Source organism: Giraffa tippelskirchi, chromosome 11 (genome assembly GCF_054371585.1).
Source record: "Giraffa tippelskirchi isolate mGirTip1 chromosome 11, T2T-mGirTip1v1.2.pri, whole genome shotgun sequence".
NCBI classification, from domain to species: Eukaryota; Metazoa; Chordata; class Mammalia; order Artiodactyla; family Giraffidae; genus Giraffa; species Giraffa tippelskirchi.
The window spans coordinates 97,654,118-97,674,357 of NC_137285.1; the positions used below are offsets into that span (position 1 = coordinate 97,654,118).

General features: G+C 36.4%; 1 protein-coding gene across 6 annotated transcripts in view; it reads left to right on the top strand.

The window, feature by feature from the left end:
* Positions 1 to 19,289, top strand: part of BCO2 (beta-carotene oxygenase 2) — a 63,421-nt gene extending 44,132 nt beyond the window's left edge. For all 6 annotated transcript variants that reach the window (XM_081543425.1, XM_081543424.1, XM_081543426.1 and 3 more), the window contains 4 exons: positions 14,059 to 14,196; positions 14,782 to 14,964; positions 15,978 to 16,088; positions 17,446 to 19,289. In XM_081543425.1, coding sequence (XP_081399551.1) covers positions 14,059 to 14,196; positions 14,782 to 14,964; positions 15,978 to 16,088; positions 17,446 to 17,559 — 546 coding nt within the window. In that variant the 3' untranslated portion in view covers positions 17,560 to 19,289. The remainder of the gene's footprint in view (positions 1 to 14,058; positions 14,197 to 14,781; positions 14,965 to 15,977; positions 16,089 to 17,445) is intronic.
* Positions 19,290 to 20,240: the final 951 nt, after the last annotated feature.

Sequence of the window (20,240 nt, forward strand, 5' to 3'; positions counted from 1 at the left end):
ACTGGCTTTAGTTGCTCCTCAGCATGTGGACTTTTCCTGGATCAGGGATTGAAACTGTGTCCCCTGCATTGGCAGGCAGATACTTGCCCATTGTACCACCAGGGAAGTCCTGAATCTTTTAAAATTTCTTGAAGTAATGTTTATAGTTTTCACTGTGAGGATATTACATATCTTTGGTTAAATTTATCATTAGGCAGTTAGAATGTTTTGAAACTGTTGTAAATGGTATCTTTAAAACTTTCCTTTTGTTTTGGATGATATGTAGAAATGAAGTTGATTTTGTATATTGATCTCATATTTAGAGATCTTGCTAAACTCACTTATTAGTTTGATCTGTAAACTACTTTGGATTTTCTGTGTATACACTCATATTACCTGAAAATGATGACAGTTTTATTTCTTTCTTTCTAATTCTTATGCATCTTATTTTTTTCTTCTTTTCTTAACTGTACTAGCTAAAACTTCAAGTTGAAAAGACTTCAAGTTGAAAAGAAGATAGCAGTAATTATTTTCCCACCTCATTTGGAAAATGTTTAATAAATCACCGCTAAGTATTTAATTGCTGAAGGTATCTTTATAGATACCTTTATCAGATTATCTTAATGGTACCTTTCGATAAACAGACGTGGTCCAGTATATCAATATTTTCCTTTATGAGTAATACATTGTAAATCCTGTTTTGGACATCTTCCTATGCCAAGGTCATAGAAATATTTTATGTAACCTTCTAGAAGAATTTTTAATTCTAAAAGTTAAGTATTTATATATATTTACATTTTGTTTCTGGACTTCATTTTTTAGCATATCATAATTAGCTATTTATTCCATTTTATTTCACTCTCCCTCTCTGCTTTCCACCTCAACTTTCTTTTGGCTAAAAGGCATGATAAGCTGTTATCAGCCTGGGCTCAGTGGCAAAATCAGTTTTTTTACATATATCTATCCTTTTTCAAATCTTTTCCCATTTAGGTTATTATACAATATTGAGCAGAGTTCCCTATGCTATACAGTAGGTCCTTGTTGGTTATCTATTTTAAATATGGTAGTCTGTATATGTCAATCTCAAACTCCCAGTTTATCCCCTTTACCATCTTTCCCCTTTATAAACCATGTATGCTAATTGCTTCAGTTGTGTCCGACTCTGCAACCCCATGGACTGTCGACTGCCAGGCTCCTCTGTCCATGAATACTCGAGTAGGTTGCCATGCCCTCCTCCAGGGGATCTTCTGGACCCAGGGATCAAACCTGCATCTCTTATGTCTCCTGCATTGACTGGCGAGTTCTTTACCACTAGAGCCACTTGGCAAGCCCCTTGTAAACCATAAGTTTGTGTTCTATGTCTGCGAGTCTGTTTCTGTTTTGTAAATAAGTTCATTTGTATCATATTTTTTAGATTCCACATATAAGTAATATCTTATGATATTTGCTTTATCTGATTTACTTCACTTAGTATGATGATCTCTATCCATGTTACTGCAAATGGTATTATTTCATTATTTTTAATGGCTAATATTCCATTGCATATATGTTACACAACTTCTTTATCCATTCTTCTGTTGATGGACATTTAGGTTGCTTCCATGTCCTGGCTGGGGCTTCTCTGGTGGCTCAGATGGTAAAGAATCTGCCTGCAATGCAGGAGACCCAGGTTTGATCTCTGGGTTGGGAATATCCGCTGGAGAAGGGAATAACTACCCACTCCAATATTCTTGCCTGGAGAATTCCTTTACAGAGTAGCCTGGCAGGCTACAGTCCGTAGGATTGCAAAGAGTCAGACACAACTGAGCGACTAATGCTTTCACACTTCATGTCTTGGCTTTAATTTGTATTGTAAACAGTGCTGCAATGAACATTGAAATGCATATACCCTTTTGGACTATGTTTTTTTTTTTCTTCTTCTGGATATATTCCCAGGGATTGCAAGATCATATGGTAGCTCTATTTTTAGTTTTTTAAGGAACTTCCATGCCATTCGCCATAGTGGCTATACCAATTTACATTCCACTAACAGTGTAGGAGGGTTCCCTTTTCTCCACACCCTGTCCAGAATTTCTTGTTTATAGTCTTTTTGATGATGGCCATTTAGAGTGGTGTGAGGTGATATCTCATTGTAGTTTTAATTTGTATTTCTCTGATAATTAACAATGTTGAGCATTGTTTCATATGTCTCTTGGCCATCTATATATCTTCTTTCTTTTTTTATTTTTTAAGTTATGAAAGTATGACAACACATTTACAAGAGACTTGGAAAATACAGAACAAAGTTACAATATACTCTCACTATATATTACAATTATCTTTTTAAGTAGATAATTAATATTTTTAGTTGGAATTTCAATATCAAACTCTCAAAAATTAATAGAATGACTAGAGAGAAAAGTGGGATGATATAGTAGACCTGAAAAGCAGTATGAACCAATTCAACATAATTAAGCTTTTCACACAACAGTAGAAGACAAGTTCTATTCAATTCTATTCTATTCAAGTACCCACAGACTATAAACCAGGAGACACTAGAACATATCCAGGGACATAATACAAGGTGCAAAAACTTTGTCGTCTAAAGTTATTGAAATCATACAGAATCTGTTGTCTTATCACTGTTATACTGGAAATCAATATCAAAAGATATTTGAAGATAACCCACATATTTTCAAGTGCAAAGTGACATTTCCCAAGAAAGAACTTTGACTTAGTCATTGAAAGCCTCAATAAAATTAAAAGGCTGAAAAAACACAGAGGGTGATTGTAGAGAAGAAAATATTTAAATGAGAAATTAATTTCAAAATGAGAAATCAATATCAAAGATACTTTAAAAATGCCATGTATTTGGAAATTAAATGTCTACTTTTAAATGATGGGCACATCTAAGAAGTCATAACAAGGAAAATAAGAAAATATTTGTAACAGCATAAAAATGAAAAGAGAAATTATTTGTTCTATTTCTCTGAAAACTGCCATTGGTAGCTTGATAGGGATTGCATTGAATCTATAGATTGCTTTGGGTAGTATATTCATTTTCACAATATTGATTCTTCTGATCCGTGAGCACAGTATATTTCTCCATCTATTTGTGTCCTCTTTGATTTCTTTCACCAGTGTTTTATAGTTTTCTATATATAGGTCTTTTTTTTCTTTAGGTAGATATATTCCTAAGTATTTTATTCTTTTCAATGTGATGGTGAATGGAATTGTTTCCTTAATTTCTCTTTCTGTTTTCTCATTGTTAGTGTATAGGAATGCAAGGGATTTCTGTGTGTTGATTTTATATCCTGAAACTTTACTATATTCATTGATTAGCTCTAGTAATTTTCTGGTGGAGTCTTTAGGGTTTTCTAAGTAGAGGATCATGTCATCTGTAAACAGTGAGAATTTTACTTCTTCTTTTCCAATCTGGATTCCTTTTATTTCTTTTTCTGCTCTGATTGCTGTGGCCAAAACTTCCAAAACTATGTTGAATAGTAGTGGTGAGAGTGGGCACCCTTGTCTTGTTCCTGACTTTAGGGGAAATGCTTTCAATTTTTCACCATTGAGGATAACGTTTGCTGTGGGTTTGTCATGTATAGCTTTTATTATGTTGAGGTATGTTCCTTCTATTCCTGCTTTTTGGAGGGTTTTTATCATAAATGGATGTTGAATTTTGTCAAAGGCTTTCTCTGCATCTATTGAAATAATCATATGGTTTTTATTTTTCAATTTGTTAATGTGGTGTATTACATTGATTGATTTGCAGATATTGAAGAATCCTTGCATCCCTGGGATAAAGCCCACTTGGTCATGATGTATGATCTTTTTAATATGTTGTTGGATTCTGTTTGCTAGAATTTTGTTAAGGATTTTTGCATCGGTGTTCATCAGTGATATTGGCCTGTAGTTTTCTTTTTTTGTAGCATCTTTGTCAGGTTTTGGTATTAGGGTGATGGTGGCCTCATAGAAGGAGTTTGGAAGTTTACCTTCCTCTGCAATTTTCTGGAAGAGTTTGAGTAGGATAGGTGTTAGCTCTTCTCTAAATTTTTGGTAGAATTCAGCTGTGAAGCCATCTGGTCCTGGGCTTTTGTTTGTTGGAAGACTTCTGATTACAGTTTCAATTTCCATGCTTGTGATGGGTCTGTTAAGATTTTCTATTTCTTCCTGGTTCAAAATACAAAAAGCCTCGAATAGCCAAAGCAATTTTGAGAAAGAAGAATGGAACTGCAGGAATCCACCTGCCTGACTTCAGTCTCTACTACAAAGCCACAGTCATCAAGACAGTATGGTACTGGCACAAAGACAGAAATTTAGATCAATGGAACAAAATAGAAAGCCCAGAGATAAATCCACGCACCTATGGACACCTTATCTTTGACAAAGGAGGCAAGAATATACAATGGAGAAAAGACAATCTCTTTAACAAGTGGTGCTGGGAAAACTGGTCAACCATTTGTAAAAGAATGAAACTAGAACACTTCCTAACACCATACACAAAAATAAACTAAAAATGGATTAAAGATCTAAATGTAAGACCAGAAACTATAAAACTCCTAGAGGAAAACATAGGCAAAACACTCTCTGACATAAACCACAGCAGGATCCTCTATGACCCACCTCCCAGAATATTGGAAATAAAAGCAAAAATAAACAAATGGGACCTAATTAAAATTAAAAGCTTCTGCACAACAAAGGAAAGTACAAGCAAGGTGAAAAGACAGCCTTCAGAATGGGAGAAAATAATAACAAATGAAGCAAAGAATTAATCTCAAAAATATACAAGCAACTCCTCCAGCTCAATTCCAGAAAAATAAACAACCCAATCAAAAAGTGGGCCAAGGAACTAAACAGACATTTCTCCAAAGAAGACATACAGATGGCTAACAAACACATGAAAAGATGCTCAACATCACTCATTATCAGAAAAATGCAAATCAAAACCACAATGAGGTACCATTTCACGCCTGTCAGAATGGCTGCGATCTGAAAGTCCACAAGCAATAAATGCTGGAGAGGGTGTGGAGAAAAGGGAACCCTCTTACACTGTTGGTGAGAACACAAACTAGTACAGCCACTATGGAGTACAGTGTGAAGATTCCTCAAAAAACTGGAAATAGAACTACCATATGACCCAGCAATCTCACTGCTGGGCATACACACTGAGGAAACCAGAATTGAAAGAGACACGTGTATCCCAATGTTCATTGCAGCACTGTTTATAATAGCCAGGGCATGGAAGCAACCTAGATGTCCATCAGCAGACGAATGGATAAGGAAGCTGTGGTACATATATGGAATATTACTCAGCCATTAAAATATATTTGAATCAGTTCTAATGAGGTGGATGAAACTGGAGTCTATTATACAGAATGAAGTAAGCCAGAAAGAAAAACACCAATACAGTATACTAATGCATATATATGGAATTTAGAAAGATGGTAATGATAGCCCTGTATGTGAGATAGTAAAAGAGACACAGATGTATAGAACAGTCTTTTGGACTCTATGGGAGAGGGCGAGGGCAGGATGATATGGGAGAATGGCATTGAAGCATGTAAATTATCATATGTGCATGTAAATTATCATATGTGAAACGAATCGCCAGTCCAGGTTCGATGCATGATACAGGGTGCTCGGGGCTGGTGCACTGGGATGATCCATGGGGAGGGAGGTGGGAGGGGGGTTCAGGATGGGGAACACATGTACACCCATGGCAGATTCATGTCAATGTATGGCAAAACCAATACAATATTGTAAAGTAATAAAATAAATTTTTTTAAAAAAAGAAAAAAAATGAAAAGAGAGTTCATCAGAATTTGTTGCTTGCAGCTGAAGCTGCTCAATGCAATTAAATACTGTGTGGAGTCTTGAGTAAAGTATAAAAACAAACAATGGACACTAGCATAAAATTTTATGAAATTTGAACAAAATTTGTACTTTAGTTAATAACTGTTGTTGTTGTTCAATTGCTAAGTTGTGTCCAACTCTTTGTGACCCCATGGACTGCAGCATGCCAGGCTTCCCTTGTCCTTCATTATCTCCTGGAGTTTGCTCAAATCCATGTCGGCTGAATCGGTGTTGCTATCTAACCATCTCATCCCCTGCTTCCCTCTCCTCCTTTTGCTTTCAATATTTCCCAGCATCGAGGTCTTTTCCAATGAGTTGGCTTTTTTCATCAGGTGGTCAAAGCATTGGAGCTCAGCTTCAGCATCAGTCCTTCCAGTGAATATTCAGGACTGATTTCCTTTAGGATTGACTGGTTTGATCTCCTTGCAGTCCAAGGGACTCTCAAGAGTCTTCTTCAGTATCACAATTCAAAAACATCAGTTCTGTGCTCAGCCTTCTTTATGGTCCAACTCTCACATCTGTACATGACTACTGGAAAAACCATAGCTTTGACTATATGGACCTTTGTCAGCAAAGTGATATCTTTGCTTTTTAATACACTGTCTAGATTTGCCATAGCTTTCCTTCCAAGGAGCAAGCATTTTTAAATTTCAGACCACAGTCACCATCAGCAATGATTTTGGTCCCAAGAAAATAAAAGCTGCCACTGTTTGCACTTTTTCCCCTTCGATGTGCCATGAAGTAATGCAATGATCTTAGTTCTTTGAATGTTGAGTCCTAAGCCAGCTTTTTCACTCTCCTCTTTCACCCTCATCAAGAGGCTCTTTATTTCTTCTTCACTTTCTGCTGTTGGAATGGTATCATCTGCATAACTGAGGTTGTTGATATTTCTCCCAGAAATCTTGATTCCAGCTTGTAATTCATTCAGTCTGGTATTTTGCATGATGTGCTCTGCATAGAAATTAAATGAACAGGGTGACGATATACAGCCCTGACATACTCCTTTCCCCATTTTGAACCTGTCCATTGTCCCATGTCCAATTTTAGCTGTTACTTCTTGACCCACATACATATTTCTCTGGAGACAGGTAAAGTGATCTGGTATTTGCATCTCTTAAGAATTTTCCACAGTTTGTTGTGATCCATACAGTCTAAGGTTTCTGCATAGTTGATGAAGCAGAAGTAGATGTTTTCTGGAATTCCCTTGCTTTCTTTATCATCCAATAAATGTTGGCAATTTGCTCTCTATCATATGTTAACTTCCTGTTTTTTTTTTTACAACATAGTATTTCTTTTTTTTTTTTAATAAATTTATTTATTTTAGTTGGGGGCTAATTACTTTACAATATTGTAATAGTTTTTGCCATACATTGACATGAATCAGCCATGGACTCTATCATATGTTAACTTCCTGTTTTTTTTTTTACAACATAGTATTTCTTTGTTTTCTCAGAATTGCATTTGAAGTTTCAAACCTCATTCAAAAGTTTTTTAAATCACTAAGATAATAAGTTTTCTAGACTTTTAGCAGTAATACCAGATGCCAGAATCAATGGAACTATATCAAAGTATTGAACAAATATAAACGATAAATCTAGCATTCTATTCATACTTAGTCAAACAGGTAGAATCAAGATGTTGTAAATTTTTTAGCTAGACCAAAATTTATGTTTTCTAATATATATATATCATATTATACATATATATGTGTATATATATATATACAAAACCTTTTATAAATATATGTGTATATATATATATGTATATATGTATACAAAAGCTTTTATACTACACTTGATAAAGATTTGAAAAAGAACAACAAAAGGAGAGAGATGGAGAAATTGGAAAACATAAACTAAATGAAATGGGAGCACTGAATATGAAATAGAAAAGTGAAACAAACTAGATAAAAGTAAAAGACCATCATATAGTCCAGTTGTTTTTAAACAAGGCTGCTCATTAAAATCATATCTGGAGCTTTGGAGAGAGAAACAACACCTGGGTATTTGTATTTTTCAAAACTTCCAAGATTTTGCATCTGGATATGCATCTGGATTTTAAAAAGTGATTACAGGATTTTCTATTAAATGGTAGTTTCAGTAATACAGAATTCTATTATTTTCTGTTGACCAATCATGATACAATGGTATTAAATGAATAATAGTTACATAATGGAAAAGATGTTATCAGTTTTCACAAACAATATCCAGACAAAAAAATAAAAGATAATTATAATTGCAAGCCATAATGGAAATATGATTAACCTAACAATATAAAATAATTACATACAATTTGAAGGGTTAACTAGAGTGATGTGATGAGTGGAAGTGCATACATGTACATGTTTTCCTCTGCCCAGCCAGTCTATGTCTTTTGATTGGTGCTGGTAATCCATTTACATTTAAGGTAATTATTGATATATATGCTCTTATTACCAATTTCTTAATTGTTTTGGGTTTATTTTTTGCAGGTCTTTTCCTTCTCTTGTGTTTCCTGCTGAGAGAAGTTCTTACAGCATTTGTTGTAAAGTTGGTTTGGTGGTGCTGAATTCTCTTAACTTTTGCTTGTCTGGAAACGTTTCATTTCTACATCAAATCTGAATGAGAGTCTTGTTGGGTAGAGTGTACTTGGTTGTAGGTTCTTCACTTTCATCACTCTGAATATATCATGCCATCCCCTTCTGGCTTGTAGAGTTTCTTTCTACAAGCCAGATTTGAGATATCAGTTGATAACCTGATGGGAGTTGCCTTGTGTGTTATTTGTCATTCTTCCCTTGTTGCCTTTAACATTTTATCTTTGTCTTTAAGTTTTGTCAGTTCAATGACTATGTGTCCCAGTGTGTTCCTCCTGGGGTTTATCCTGCCTGGAACTCTCTGTACTTCCTGGACTTGTTGGCTATTTCCTTTCCCATGTAAGGGAAGTTTTCAACTTTTATCTCTTCAAATATTTTCTTGCGTCCTTTCTCTCTCTCCTCCTTCTGGTACCCCTCTAACACAAATGTTGGTGCATTTAATGTTGTCCTAGAGGTCTCTTACGGAGAAGGCAATGGCAACCCACTCCAGTACTCTTGCCTGGAAAATCCCATGGATGGAGGAGCCTGGTAGGCTGCAGCCCATGGGGTCGCTAAGAGTCGGACACGACTGAGCAACTTCACTTTCACTTTTCACTTTCATGCACTGGAGAAGGAAATGGCAACCCACTCCAGTGTGCTTGTCTGGAGAATCCCAGGGATGGGGGAGCCTGGTGGGCTGCCATCTATGGGGTCGCACAGAGTTGGACACGACTGAAGCGACTTAGCAGTGGCGGCAGCAGAGGTCTCTTAGGCTGTCTTCTTTTTTTTTTCATTCTTTTTTCTATATTCTGTTTTGTGCCAGTGATTTCCACCATTCTGTCTTCCGGGTCACTTATCCGTTCTTCTGCTTCAGTTATTCTGCTATTGATTTCTTCTAGTGTATTGTTCATCCCTCTTTGTTTCTTCTTTAGTTCTTCTATGTCTTTGGTAAGCATTTCTTGCATCTTCTCCATTCTTTTTCTGAGACCCTGGATCATTTTCACTAGCATTATTCTGAATTCTTTTTCTGAAAGTTTGCCTATCCACTTCATTTAGTTGTTTCTCTGGGGTTTTATCTTGTCCATTCATCTGGGACATAACCCTTTGCTTTTCCATTTTGATTAACTTTGTGTAATGTGGTTTTCATTCTAGCTGCTATAGGATTGTGGTTCTTCTTGCTTCTTCTCTCTGCCCTCTGGTGTGAGGTGATATCTCATTGTAGTTTTGATTTGCATTTCTCTAATAATTAGTGATAATGAGCATCTTTTCATGTGTTGATTAGCCATCTGTATGTCTTCTTTTGAGAAATGTCTGTTTAGGTCTTTTGCCCACTTTTTGATTGAGTTGTTTGTTTTTCTGGTATTAAGTTGCATGATCTGCTTGTATATCTTGGAAATTAATTGTTTGTCAGTTGTTTCATTTGCTATTATTTTCTCCCATTCTGATGGTTGTCTTTTGACCTTGTTTATAGTTTTCTTTGCTGATTTAGCACAATATATTATATTGATAAGCTAATTCTTTTAATTCTTTCCAGACAATGCAGGTAGTCTGGAACACTTTAACTCCATGTATTATATTCCTGATTTATATGCTACTGTTTATTATATATTTTAATTCTCTCTTTATATTAACCCCCATAAAGCATTATTATTAATGTTGTTTAATGTAAACATAATTACCCATGCTACTTATTTACCCACATCAGTACCTTCTCTTGCTCTTAATTCCTTCTAGCCTGAGTGTCCATGTGGTATCATTATCTTTCTGACTGAAGAACATCTTTTACCATCTTCTTTAATTCAGATATGCTGGTATGGTGATGAAATCTCTATTTTGGCTTGTCAGAAAAATGTCTTTATTATACCTTCTTGAAAGATGTTTTCATTGGATAAAGAACCTAGGTTTTTATTTTCTTTTGACACTTTAAAGATATCATTTTATTGTCTTCTGATTTCTGTTGAGAAATCAGTTGTCAGTTAAAAGCTTTGCTCCTTTGAAGTTGATCCATTACCCCCCCCAAATATTTTCTCTGATTTTCTGAAGTTAGTAGTATGATATTTTTCACTATGATTTCCTTTTGATTTATTTTCTTTTTTTTCTTAAGGATTTTTGAATCTATGGTTTGATGTCTTTCATTAGCTTTGAAAAATTTCACCCATTATTTTTTCAAATATTTCATCTAATAAATCTTTTCTCTCTTTTCTTTCTGAGACTACAGTACACATATGATAATCCTTTTCACGTTAGCTCTCTGTTGCTTATGTTCTTCTTTAGTATCTTCCATCCTTTTCTTTCTCTAAGTATCTTGCTTTGGATATTTTCTTCTTATCTTACCATTCAAACTTTCTTTCTTCAACTGTGTGTATCCTGCTTTTAAATCTAGGCACTATGGTCTGAAACTCATTGCTTTTTTCAGTTCTAGAATTTTGATTACTTTCTCTTTTATAATTTGTGATTCTCTGCTGTAACTCCAATTTAAAATAATTTCCTCCAATGTATTCAGAATAGTTAAAGTTTGATAACTCTATTATCTCGATCCCTTGTGGTTCAGTTTCTATCATCTGTTGCTTATCTTTTTTTTCTTTAAACTATACTTCGCTGTCTTCTCAAGTGCTGATTAAGTTTTATTCTACACAGAATATTGTGTTTGAAAAATTTTAGGAGGAATATTTGGAGACTCTGTTGTCTTCCTTCAGAGAAGATTTTCATTTGTTTCTGGCAGATGGCTAGGGTACATTATCAATTGCAGATATTCTTAGTCTAGTTATAAAGATTGAGATAATTTGAAACATGGTACAGTTGCTGCAAGAGCTGGACTGTTTTTTTATTCTTACTCCTAGGGTACAGCTTGAGGGGTCCTTACCCAAAGAGCTAGAGGTTTATCAAGACTTTCCCTTCTTGAAGACTTGAAGTACAACTTTTGTCCCTCTAGCTTTTCAAAACTATCAAAATCTCTTCTCATTAGGGTCAAGTGATGGGGGAGTTGATGTGGCAATATCCTTATAAAAGGGTAACATGAAGGATCCTGGTAGTGATGGAACTGTTCTGTATCTTGAGTGTGGTGGTGATCATATAAATTTACATATGATAAAATTGCATAAAACACACACACATAAAACACATAAATGAATGCATGTTAAATGGATAAAATCTGAATAATGTTGGTGGATTATATCCATTTAAGTTTCCTGGTTGTGATATTGTGGTATAGTTATGTAAGAGGTCATCATTGTTGAGACTTCATGAAGGATGAGTGAGACCTCTCTTCATTGTTTCTGTTTCATGTGATGAAATATACATAACACAAAATTTACCATTTAACAATTTTATGGGTATAATTCAGTGACATTAAACATAGTAAAAATGTTGTGCAACCAGCATCGCTGTTCATTTTCAGAACTTTTTCTTGATCCTAGACAGAGGCTCTGTACCTATTAAATAACAGCTCCCTATAACCTCCCTGTCCCAAGGTTGTGGTAGCCTTTATCCTACTTCCTGTTTCTATAAATTTTTCTATTTTATATACCTCATATAAATGGAATCATACAAGATTTCTTCTTTTGTGTCTGGCTTCTGTAATTTAGCATAATCTTTTCATGGGTCACTCATGCTGTAACATGTATCAGAATCTCATTCCTTTTAAAGGTTTAATAATATTCCTTGTATGTATATACTCATTTTTTTTTATTCATCTGATCAGGGATATTTGGGTTGTTTTCAGCTTTTGGCTATTATGAATAATGCTGTAATGAAAATTGGTGTACAAGTGTCTGTGTGAGTCCTTGTTTTCAATTCTTTTTGCCATATGCCTAGAAGAGAATTGGTGGATCATATGATAATTCTATATCTAACTGTTTGAGGAATTGCCAAATTGTTTTTAACAGCAAATGCACCATTTTACATTCCCATCAGCATGTATGAAGGTTCCACTTTCTTTACAGTCTCACAAACACTTGTGGTTTCTGTTTTTTTTTTCTCTCAATAATACTCATCCTAATGAGTGTGAAGTATTATCTCATTGTCATGTTGATTTGCGTTTCCCAATGACTAATAATGTTCAGCATCTTTTCCTATATTTATTCACCATTTGTATATCTTGGTGAAATGTCTAGGTGAAATGTCCTTTGCCCATTTTAAAATCAATTGTTTTCTGTATTATTTCTTACAGCTGCATATGGGTCTGAAATAATCTCAACATGAAAAAGTTTATTAAAATATTTGTTTCTGTTTTCTTAGCCTTTCAAGTGCCTCTTCTTAAAAATAGCTGACGTCCATAGTGGAAAATTTGCCCCCAATATGTAGTTTCTATCTGTGGGTTTCCTCCCCTTTCCACATCTGTGCTCCATAGTTCTTTGTTGGCTTTTTAGCTCACCAGTGCCTTCAAACAGGTTTTTAAACATTTTGTCCGGCTTTTCTGTTATCAATGAAATGGTTGATCCATGCTGCCTAATTCACCACTATTGGAACTCTCTTTTTGTTCACCTTTGGTTTTACAAAAGACCAAACATGTTTAAATAAATTTAAAAGTAAAATTTTAAAAGCTAATTCTTTTAAAAAATTATTTATTTATTTGGCTGCACTTAGTTGTGGCATGTGGAATCTTTGATCTTCCTTGTAGCATGCACGATCTTTAGTTGTGGCATGTGGGATCTAATTCCCTGACCAGGGATCAAACCTGGAACTCTTGCATTAGGAGCGTGGAGTACTAGCCACTGGACCACCAGGGGAGTCCTGAAAGCTAATTCTTTATGAAGTTTAAAAACAACACTAAATCTTTACTTAGTAGGAGTAGTGAAAATATTGCTGCATGTTATAGAGATAATATGGACTAGGTATATAGGATAAAATGACACAGTTTATTCCCCATCTTAGAGTATTTCCAGTGAGGAAGATGTGCTTAAACCATTCTTACTGTCAGAAAAGACACTTGTTTTATTAGGGTATCCTGCTTAAACATTATCTCTGCAGAGCGGCTGTGTTGAGGGGCCCCCAAAACTGTTCTTTGTTTTGATGATTCACTAGGAGAGCTCATGGTTCCCAGAAAAATCAACAGAAAGGAAAGATATATGGGATGAAGTCTGGAGGAAACCAGGGGCATGCTTCCAAGAGCCCTCTCCTAGAACTTGCCTAATTGCTCCAGCAACTCATTGTGACATGTGTGAGATGCTGCCCGCTAGGGAAGACCACCCACGCTGGCTGCCCAGAGTGTTTGTTGGGAATAAGCACATAAGCACATAGCCCCTACATGAGTAACTTCAATCACTGAAGTTCCAGAGCCCCATAGAGAAAGACCAAACCTGAGGAAGGAAGCACCCATTTTACTTTCTAGTCCCTCTCCATTCAGTGTATTTTTTAATGGCACTTATCACTATCTGACTTGAGCTGTATAATCATTATTTATTTGATACTGCTTAAGTAACATATTTTATTTCTTATCTATTACCATTCTCCCTCCACTAGAATATAAGGCCAGAAACTGTTTTGTTCATTGATGTATTCCCAGTGTCTAAAACAGTGCTTGGTCTAGAGAAGGTACTCAACTGATATTTTATGAGTAAATGAGTGAATGAAAATGATTGTTTATGCAGTTACTTAGAAATACCAATAATGTTGATTGGATCTCAATTATTGGGATGTGCTATTATTCTATGCCTGACAGTTTTCTCATCTGTTTACTTCTCTCTCCTGAACAGGTCTATAATTCAGTAGGCAGATTTTTACCTCGAAGGTTTGTTTTGCCCTTATGTGTCAATTTGAATGCGCCTGAGGGAGAGAACCTGAGCCCATTGTCCTATTCTTCAGCTAGGGCTGTGAAACAGGCTGATGGAAAGGTACGGTATGAATGGACATTAGCCTAAGACTTTGACCCTCAGCAGTGTTTCTTTATTCACTAGTAAAGCAGTGTGGCTATGTAGTGTGGCTGTTTCCCACGATGTTTGGTGCCCAGTAAGTTTCATAACATTCAGCTGAGCAGGGTAGGATCATGGAGCATGCCTTGCAAAAGAGTTGCAGAATTCTAGGTGGGAGTGAGCACTGTATTTACCTATCCCTTTTGTGTTTTGAAACAGGTTTATACAGCTTTCAAATTGTTAGGACATGTCTAAGTATTTAAGATTGGCGGTGACCATCCCCACATTTTAGATGGTTTGTGCTTACATATCACTATAGCTATCAGTGTCGGAGCTCTAGTAAAATAAAAGCCCATGTCCACCTCCTATGCCATTTGACAACTTAGTCACAAAACCCAATAATCTTTTATGTGTTCTTACGCATGATGAGAAGAGAAACAATATTTTTTTAAATGATGTAGAACCTCAGTTCTGAAGCCCTGTCACAAACTTTTATATGGTGTTAGCCCCTACACTGACCTGAAGAAAGTAAGAATTAAGCAATCAATTCTTTTATGCCTCTTTTAGATTTGGTGCTCTTATGAAAATCTATATCCTGAGGACCTAGAAGAGGAAGGAGGTATTGAATTTCCCCAGATCAATTATGGCCAATTCAGTGGCAAAAAGTATCAGTTCTTCTATGGCTGTGGCTTCCAGCATTTGGTGGGTGATTCTCTGATCAAGATTGACGTGGTGAACAAGACGCTGATGGTAATGAAATTCCCTTTCCTTTTCTGAGCTCTTTAAAGACCTGTTCTGCCCTTTGAATTAATTTCTGTTTTGTTTAAGGTAGATCTTGAGATTTTAAAATATTTAAGCAGCTGCTTACTTAAAAAAACAACTTTTTATTTTATATTGGAATATAGCCCATTAACAATGTTGTGATAATTTCAGGTGGACAGCAAGGGGACTCAGCCATACATATACATGTATCCATTCTCTCTCAAGTTCCCCTCCTGTCCAGGCTGCCACCTCACATTGAGCAGAGTTTCTTGTATTAATATTAGGACCTTGTTGGTTGTCCATTTTAATTATAGCAGTGTGCACATGTTGATCCCAAACACCCTAACTATCCCTTCCCCCCATTCTTTCCCCAGCAATCATGTTTGTTCTCTAAGTCTGTGAGTCTGTTTCTGTTTCATAAATAAGTTCATCTGTATAATTTCTTTTTAGATTCCACATACAAAGAGTGTCAAATGATATTTCTCCTCTCTCTGACTGACTTCACTCAGTATGACAATCTCTAGGTCCATCCATGTTGCTCAAATGGCAGCCACTTACTTTTATTAAATCTGAGAACTATGGAATTAGGGGTATGTTCCCTCTAGGGAATCTAAATGAACCACAAGCCCAGAAAAATAATTCTATGCTTGATGGTATTTTGAGAGAAATTATGGGACACCTCTATTTCCGGTTGATGGGAAATTATAATTATACAACTTGTGTTTGATGATGATGGAATTTGCCACTGCAAAGGCTCCCTCTCCTATATTCAATTCAGTAAGCCTGATTCTTCCACGGTTGGACTGTTGTATTGGAAGCCAAATTCATGCTGGGACTGACAAAAGCTATAGAACACTTCCAGCTCATAACCAGTTTTCTATCAAATACTCTTTTGGGGACTTACAGGTTTGGAGAGAAGATGGCTTTTATCCCTCAGAACCTGTTTTTGTTCCGGTACCAGGAACCAATAATCTATCAAATACTCTTTTGGGGACTTACAGGTTTGGAGAGAAGATGGCTTTTATCCCTCAGAACCTGTTTTTGTTCCGGTACCAGGAACCAATAAAGAAGATGATGGGGTCATTCTTTCTGTGGTGATCACCCCCAACCAGGTAAATATATTTCCACCACTAGTCAGAAAGAAAAGTAGCTCTGGGCCTTTTGAGGGTATTATTTAGTGATGCTGTTGATGGTTTATTTTGATTCCAGTTTGACACCTTCTCCCTTTTGTTTCTCTCTTTATTATTTAGATACGCTTTTATCATAATCAGTACTTTATTACAGTTTAAAAGTTCTACTTGTAGAATCATAATAATTTACATTTGGATAGGAATTTACTTACAAACTACTTTCATACATATTATCTTATTTAGTCATCAAAACAGCTTTGTGGGTATCATTTTCAGTTCAGTTCAGTCTCTCAGTCGTGTCCAACTCTTTGCGACCCCATAAACCACAGCATGCCAGGCCTCCCTATCCATCACCAACTGTCGGAGTCTACCCAAACCCATGTCCATTGAGTCGGTGATGCCATCCAACCATCTCATCCTCTGTCCTCCCCTTCTCCTCCTGCCCTCAATCTTTCCCAGCATCAGGGTCTTTTCAAATGAGTCAGCTCTTCGCATCAGGTGGCCAAAGTATTGGAGCTTCAGCTTCAACACATGTTGAATTTGTAACTTAAGGAAGTTGAAAGAGACTTGCATCAGATCTTATAGTTGTAAAGCCAGTATTTAAATCCCAATCTTCTGAATTCTAGTCTAATATTTTATACCACCATCTGTGCTGCCAATTTTAATTGAGAGACCCAAAAATCTAATGTGATAGCCTTCGACCTACTGTCTCAATAATCTTGACATCTAATTTCCTGTCTAGGGAAGCCTTGTGGCTAATAGATGCACTTTGAGTTCCAACTTTGATCATTTATAAGTACTTGCCTTGGTATAGGATTCTGACGCTTTTTAAGGTTTTGCTGAGAAAAGTGTAATCAGTTGGTAATGTCTGCCATGGGCTTAGGACTTAGTCCTCACGCAGTGTATTTGCCACTCCCGTAATTAGACTAGGGCACATCTCAACCTGCCTTGCAATGCTACCTTTTGAACAGCTCCAGAATAACACAAAATGGAGGCATTTTATTTTGGAAGAAAGAATTTTTATATCTCTTAGGAGATGGAAAAGGGGCAGATAGGAAGAGCCGTAAACCCAAAGAGATTCTATGAAGGAGGTAGATATAAATGTAATTTCTTTGCTCTAGGGATCAACTTCTTCAGCCATAATTTCCTTTTTTTGTTCAGTTCATCATTCTTCAAACACTTAGTGAATGAATTGGCAAGGCACTGTGCCCAGTGCTGGGAATGGATATGAAGATGAGTAAGAGGTGGTCTCTCCCTTAGGAATTTTACAGCCCACTAGAGGAAACAGATTTCTGATAGGGAAAAAAGAGAATTTTCAGTATTGTCTTTCCTTTTCTAGAATGAAAGAAATTTTCTCCTCATCTTGGATGCCAAGAACTTTGAAGAACTGAGCCGAGCCGAGGTGCCTGTGCAAATGCCGTATGGGTTCCATGGCACCTTTGTGACCATCTGATGGAACAGCCACAAGCTCTGGGAACTAGGTTTGAATGAATGTGCTCTGTATATAAGAGAGAGCAAAAGTGTACCTTACCTTCCAAAACGTAGACATCTGCTTTTAAAATTTCTATTAAAAATTGAATTCATGTGATAATTATGGTTTTATATTTTCTTAGGGATCTTCTTTGAAAACATTAAGCAAACATTGATACAACTTTTGAAGAGAGTTTTAAATTTATATTTACTGGAAATATCTTATGGGTAATAAAGATACATGAAAGAAAACCTAGACCTGGATCAAAATCTAAAAATTGTCACCACCAGATAGATGGGTAACAGAGGTTCTCACACTTGGAAGAAGAAATAGAAACAAATCTAGCCAGTAGAATATGAATATAGGTCTGAAAAGCATCTCCCCCCCCTCCTTTTTTTCCCATCACAGCCTACCTGTTGCTACTAAGTACTAACAGAGGATATCATACTTGCATGCTCCTTCCAGAATGGCTACTTTTCTGCTGTCCAGAGCAGATGCCCCTGCAGTTGAACCACCCACTATCACCTCCTATCCCTCCCCCAGCTGAGCCTTGGGAGGCTGTTGTTTTGAGGGATGTTGTTAAAATGAGGCATTTTTCCTAATCTTCAAGTGTCTGATTCTTCAGAGATTCATGAAAAGTTGGTATTAGGTCGATACAAAAGTAACTGCAGTTTCAGACCATAAATTTTAAATCATTATAACTAGGCTCAAGCACATCTTTATTAATCAAAACAGGAACCATTACAATCAACACATTTTTGCCAATGAGAAATAAGTGTAAAAATCCATGCTTCAGGATTTGATGAATTCTTGGAAAGCATTTTCTGCCTCCTGCTGGTTGTAGAAGCGTTTTCCCTGGAAAAAGTTGTCGAAATGCTTGAAGGAGTGGTAGTTGGTTGGCAAGAGGTCAGATGAATATGGTGTATTGGTGGATGAGGCAAAACTTTGAAGCCCAATTCAACTTTTGAAGCATTGGTTGTGTGACCTGCAGTCTGGCGTTGTCATGGAGAAGAATTCAGCCCTTTCTGTTGACCGATACTGGCTGCAGACCTTGCAGTTTTCAATGCATCTCATTGATTTGTTGAGCATACTCTCAGATATAATGGTTTCACTGGGATTCAGAAAACTGTAGTGGATCAGATTGGCAGCAGACCACCAAACAGTGACCATGACCTTTTTTTGGTGCAAGTTTGGCTTTGGGAAGTGCTTTGGAGCTGCTTCTTGGTCCAACCACTGAGCTGGTCACTGCAGGTTGTTGTATAAAATTCACTTTTCATTGCAAGTCACAATCTGATTGAGAAATGGTTTGTTGTTGCACAGAATAAGACAAGACTATACTTCAAAATGATAATTTTTTTGATTTCTGGTCAGCTATGAGGCACCCACTTACTGAGCTTTTTCACCTTTCCAGTTTGCTTCAAATGCCAAACAACTGTAGAATGGTCGACATTGAGTTCTTTAGCAACTTCTCATGTAGTTTTAAGAGGATCAGCTTTGATAATTGCTCTCAATTTGTTATTGTCAACTTCTGATGGCCGGCTACTATGCTCCTCATCTTTGAGGATCTTGTCTCCTTTGAAAAACTTCTTGAACTGCCACTGCACTGTATATTTGTTAGCAGTTCCAGGGCCAAATGTGTTGTTGATGTTGCAAGTTGTCTCTGCTGCTTTACTGCCCATTTTGAACTTGAATAAAAAATTCATTTGAATCTACTTTTTGTCTAACATCATTTCCCTAGTCTAAAATAAATATAAAGTAAACAAGTAATAAGTCATTAGTGAAAAACATAAAGCAAGAAATGTGTGTTAAAATGATATATAACAAAACCACATTTATTCAAGTATGTATTCCGATATCAAAAGGCAAAGTTCAGCAGTGCAAAACCACAATTACTTTTGTACCACCCTAATAGTTCTTCATTTAGTTGGGCAACAGGTGGCACTAGAGACCATATAATCTTTGCATTTCTAAACCCCATCAGTTTTTACCAACAACCCAAATCAGTCTAGATCTGTCACTTAAACCATATGCCCAAATGCCTTGTTCTCTTTTCCTTCAGTTATACTCCAAGCCCAGGCCAGTTAAACTGTGCATGCTCCTTGTGCACGTTGAATGCTGCTGCAGGAACCCCTGCTTCCCTGCAAACATGTAGTCTGGGGCAATGTGAACTCATTAGGCTCACTGTACAGACCTGACCAACATAGTTTCTTCTCAGTTTTCCTTGAGGGTTATTATAAACATCAAAAACCCTATCCACTTCAGCAGAAAGTTGCATACATACAAATGCCACATGTTGGGGTTTGCATTGTGGCAATGAAATAAAAGTTCTAGGTTTTGTGTCTGGGTTGGTGAGATACAGAACAACAGCAGTAGGTACAGAATGGCAAGAAGATGCCTAAACAGAACTAATACAGCAGATGTAGGCGCTTAGAGGCTGAGATAACCATAAGAACATAAACCCCTTGATATTCACAGGAGTCTTTGAAAGGCATTGTACTCCCCCAGACAAAACATGGAAGTTTTATCCAGATCTTATTTGGATCTGAAGGGTGAAGACTACAGTTGACATCTGGGAGGTACACAGATATATCTGATCATGTCTTTCTTCTGTTTATAAACCTTTACTCTGTCCTACTACACAAAGAGTGAATCTCAAACATATA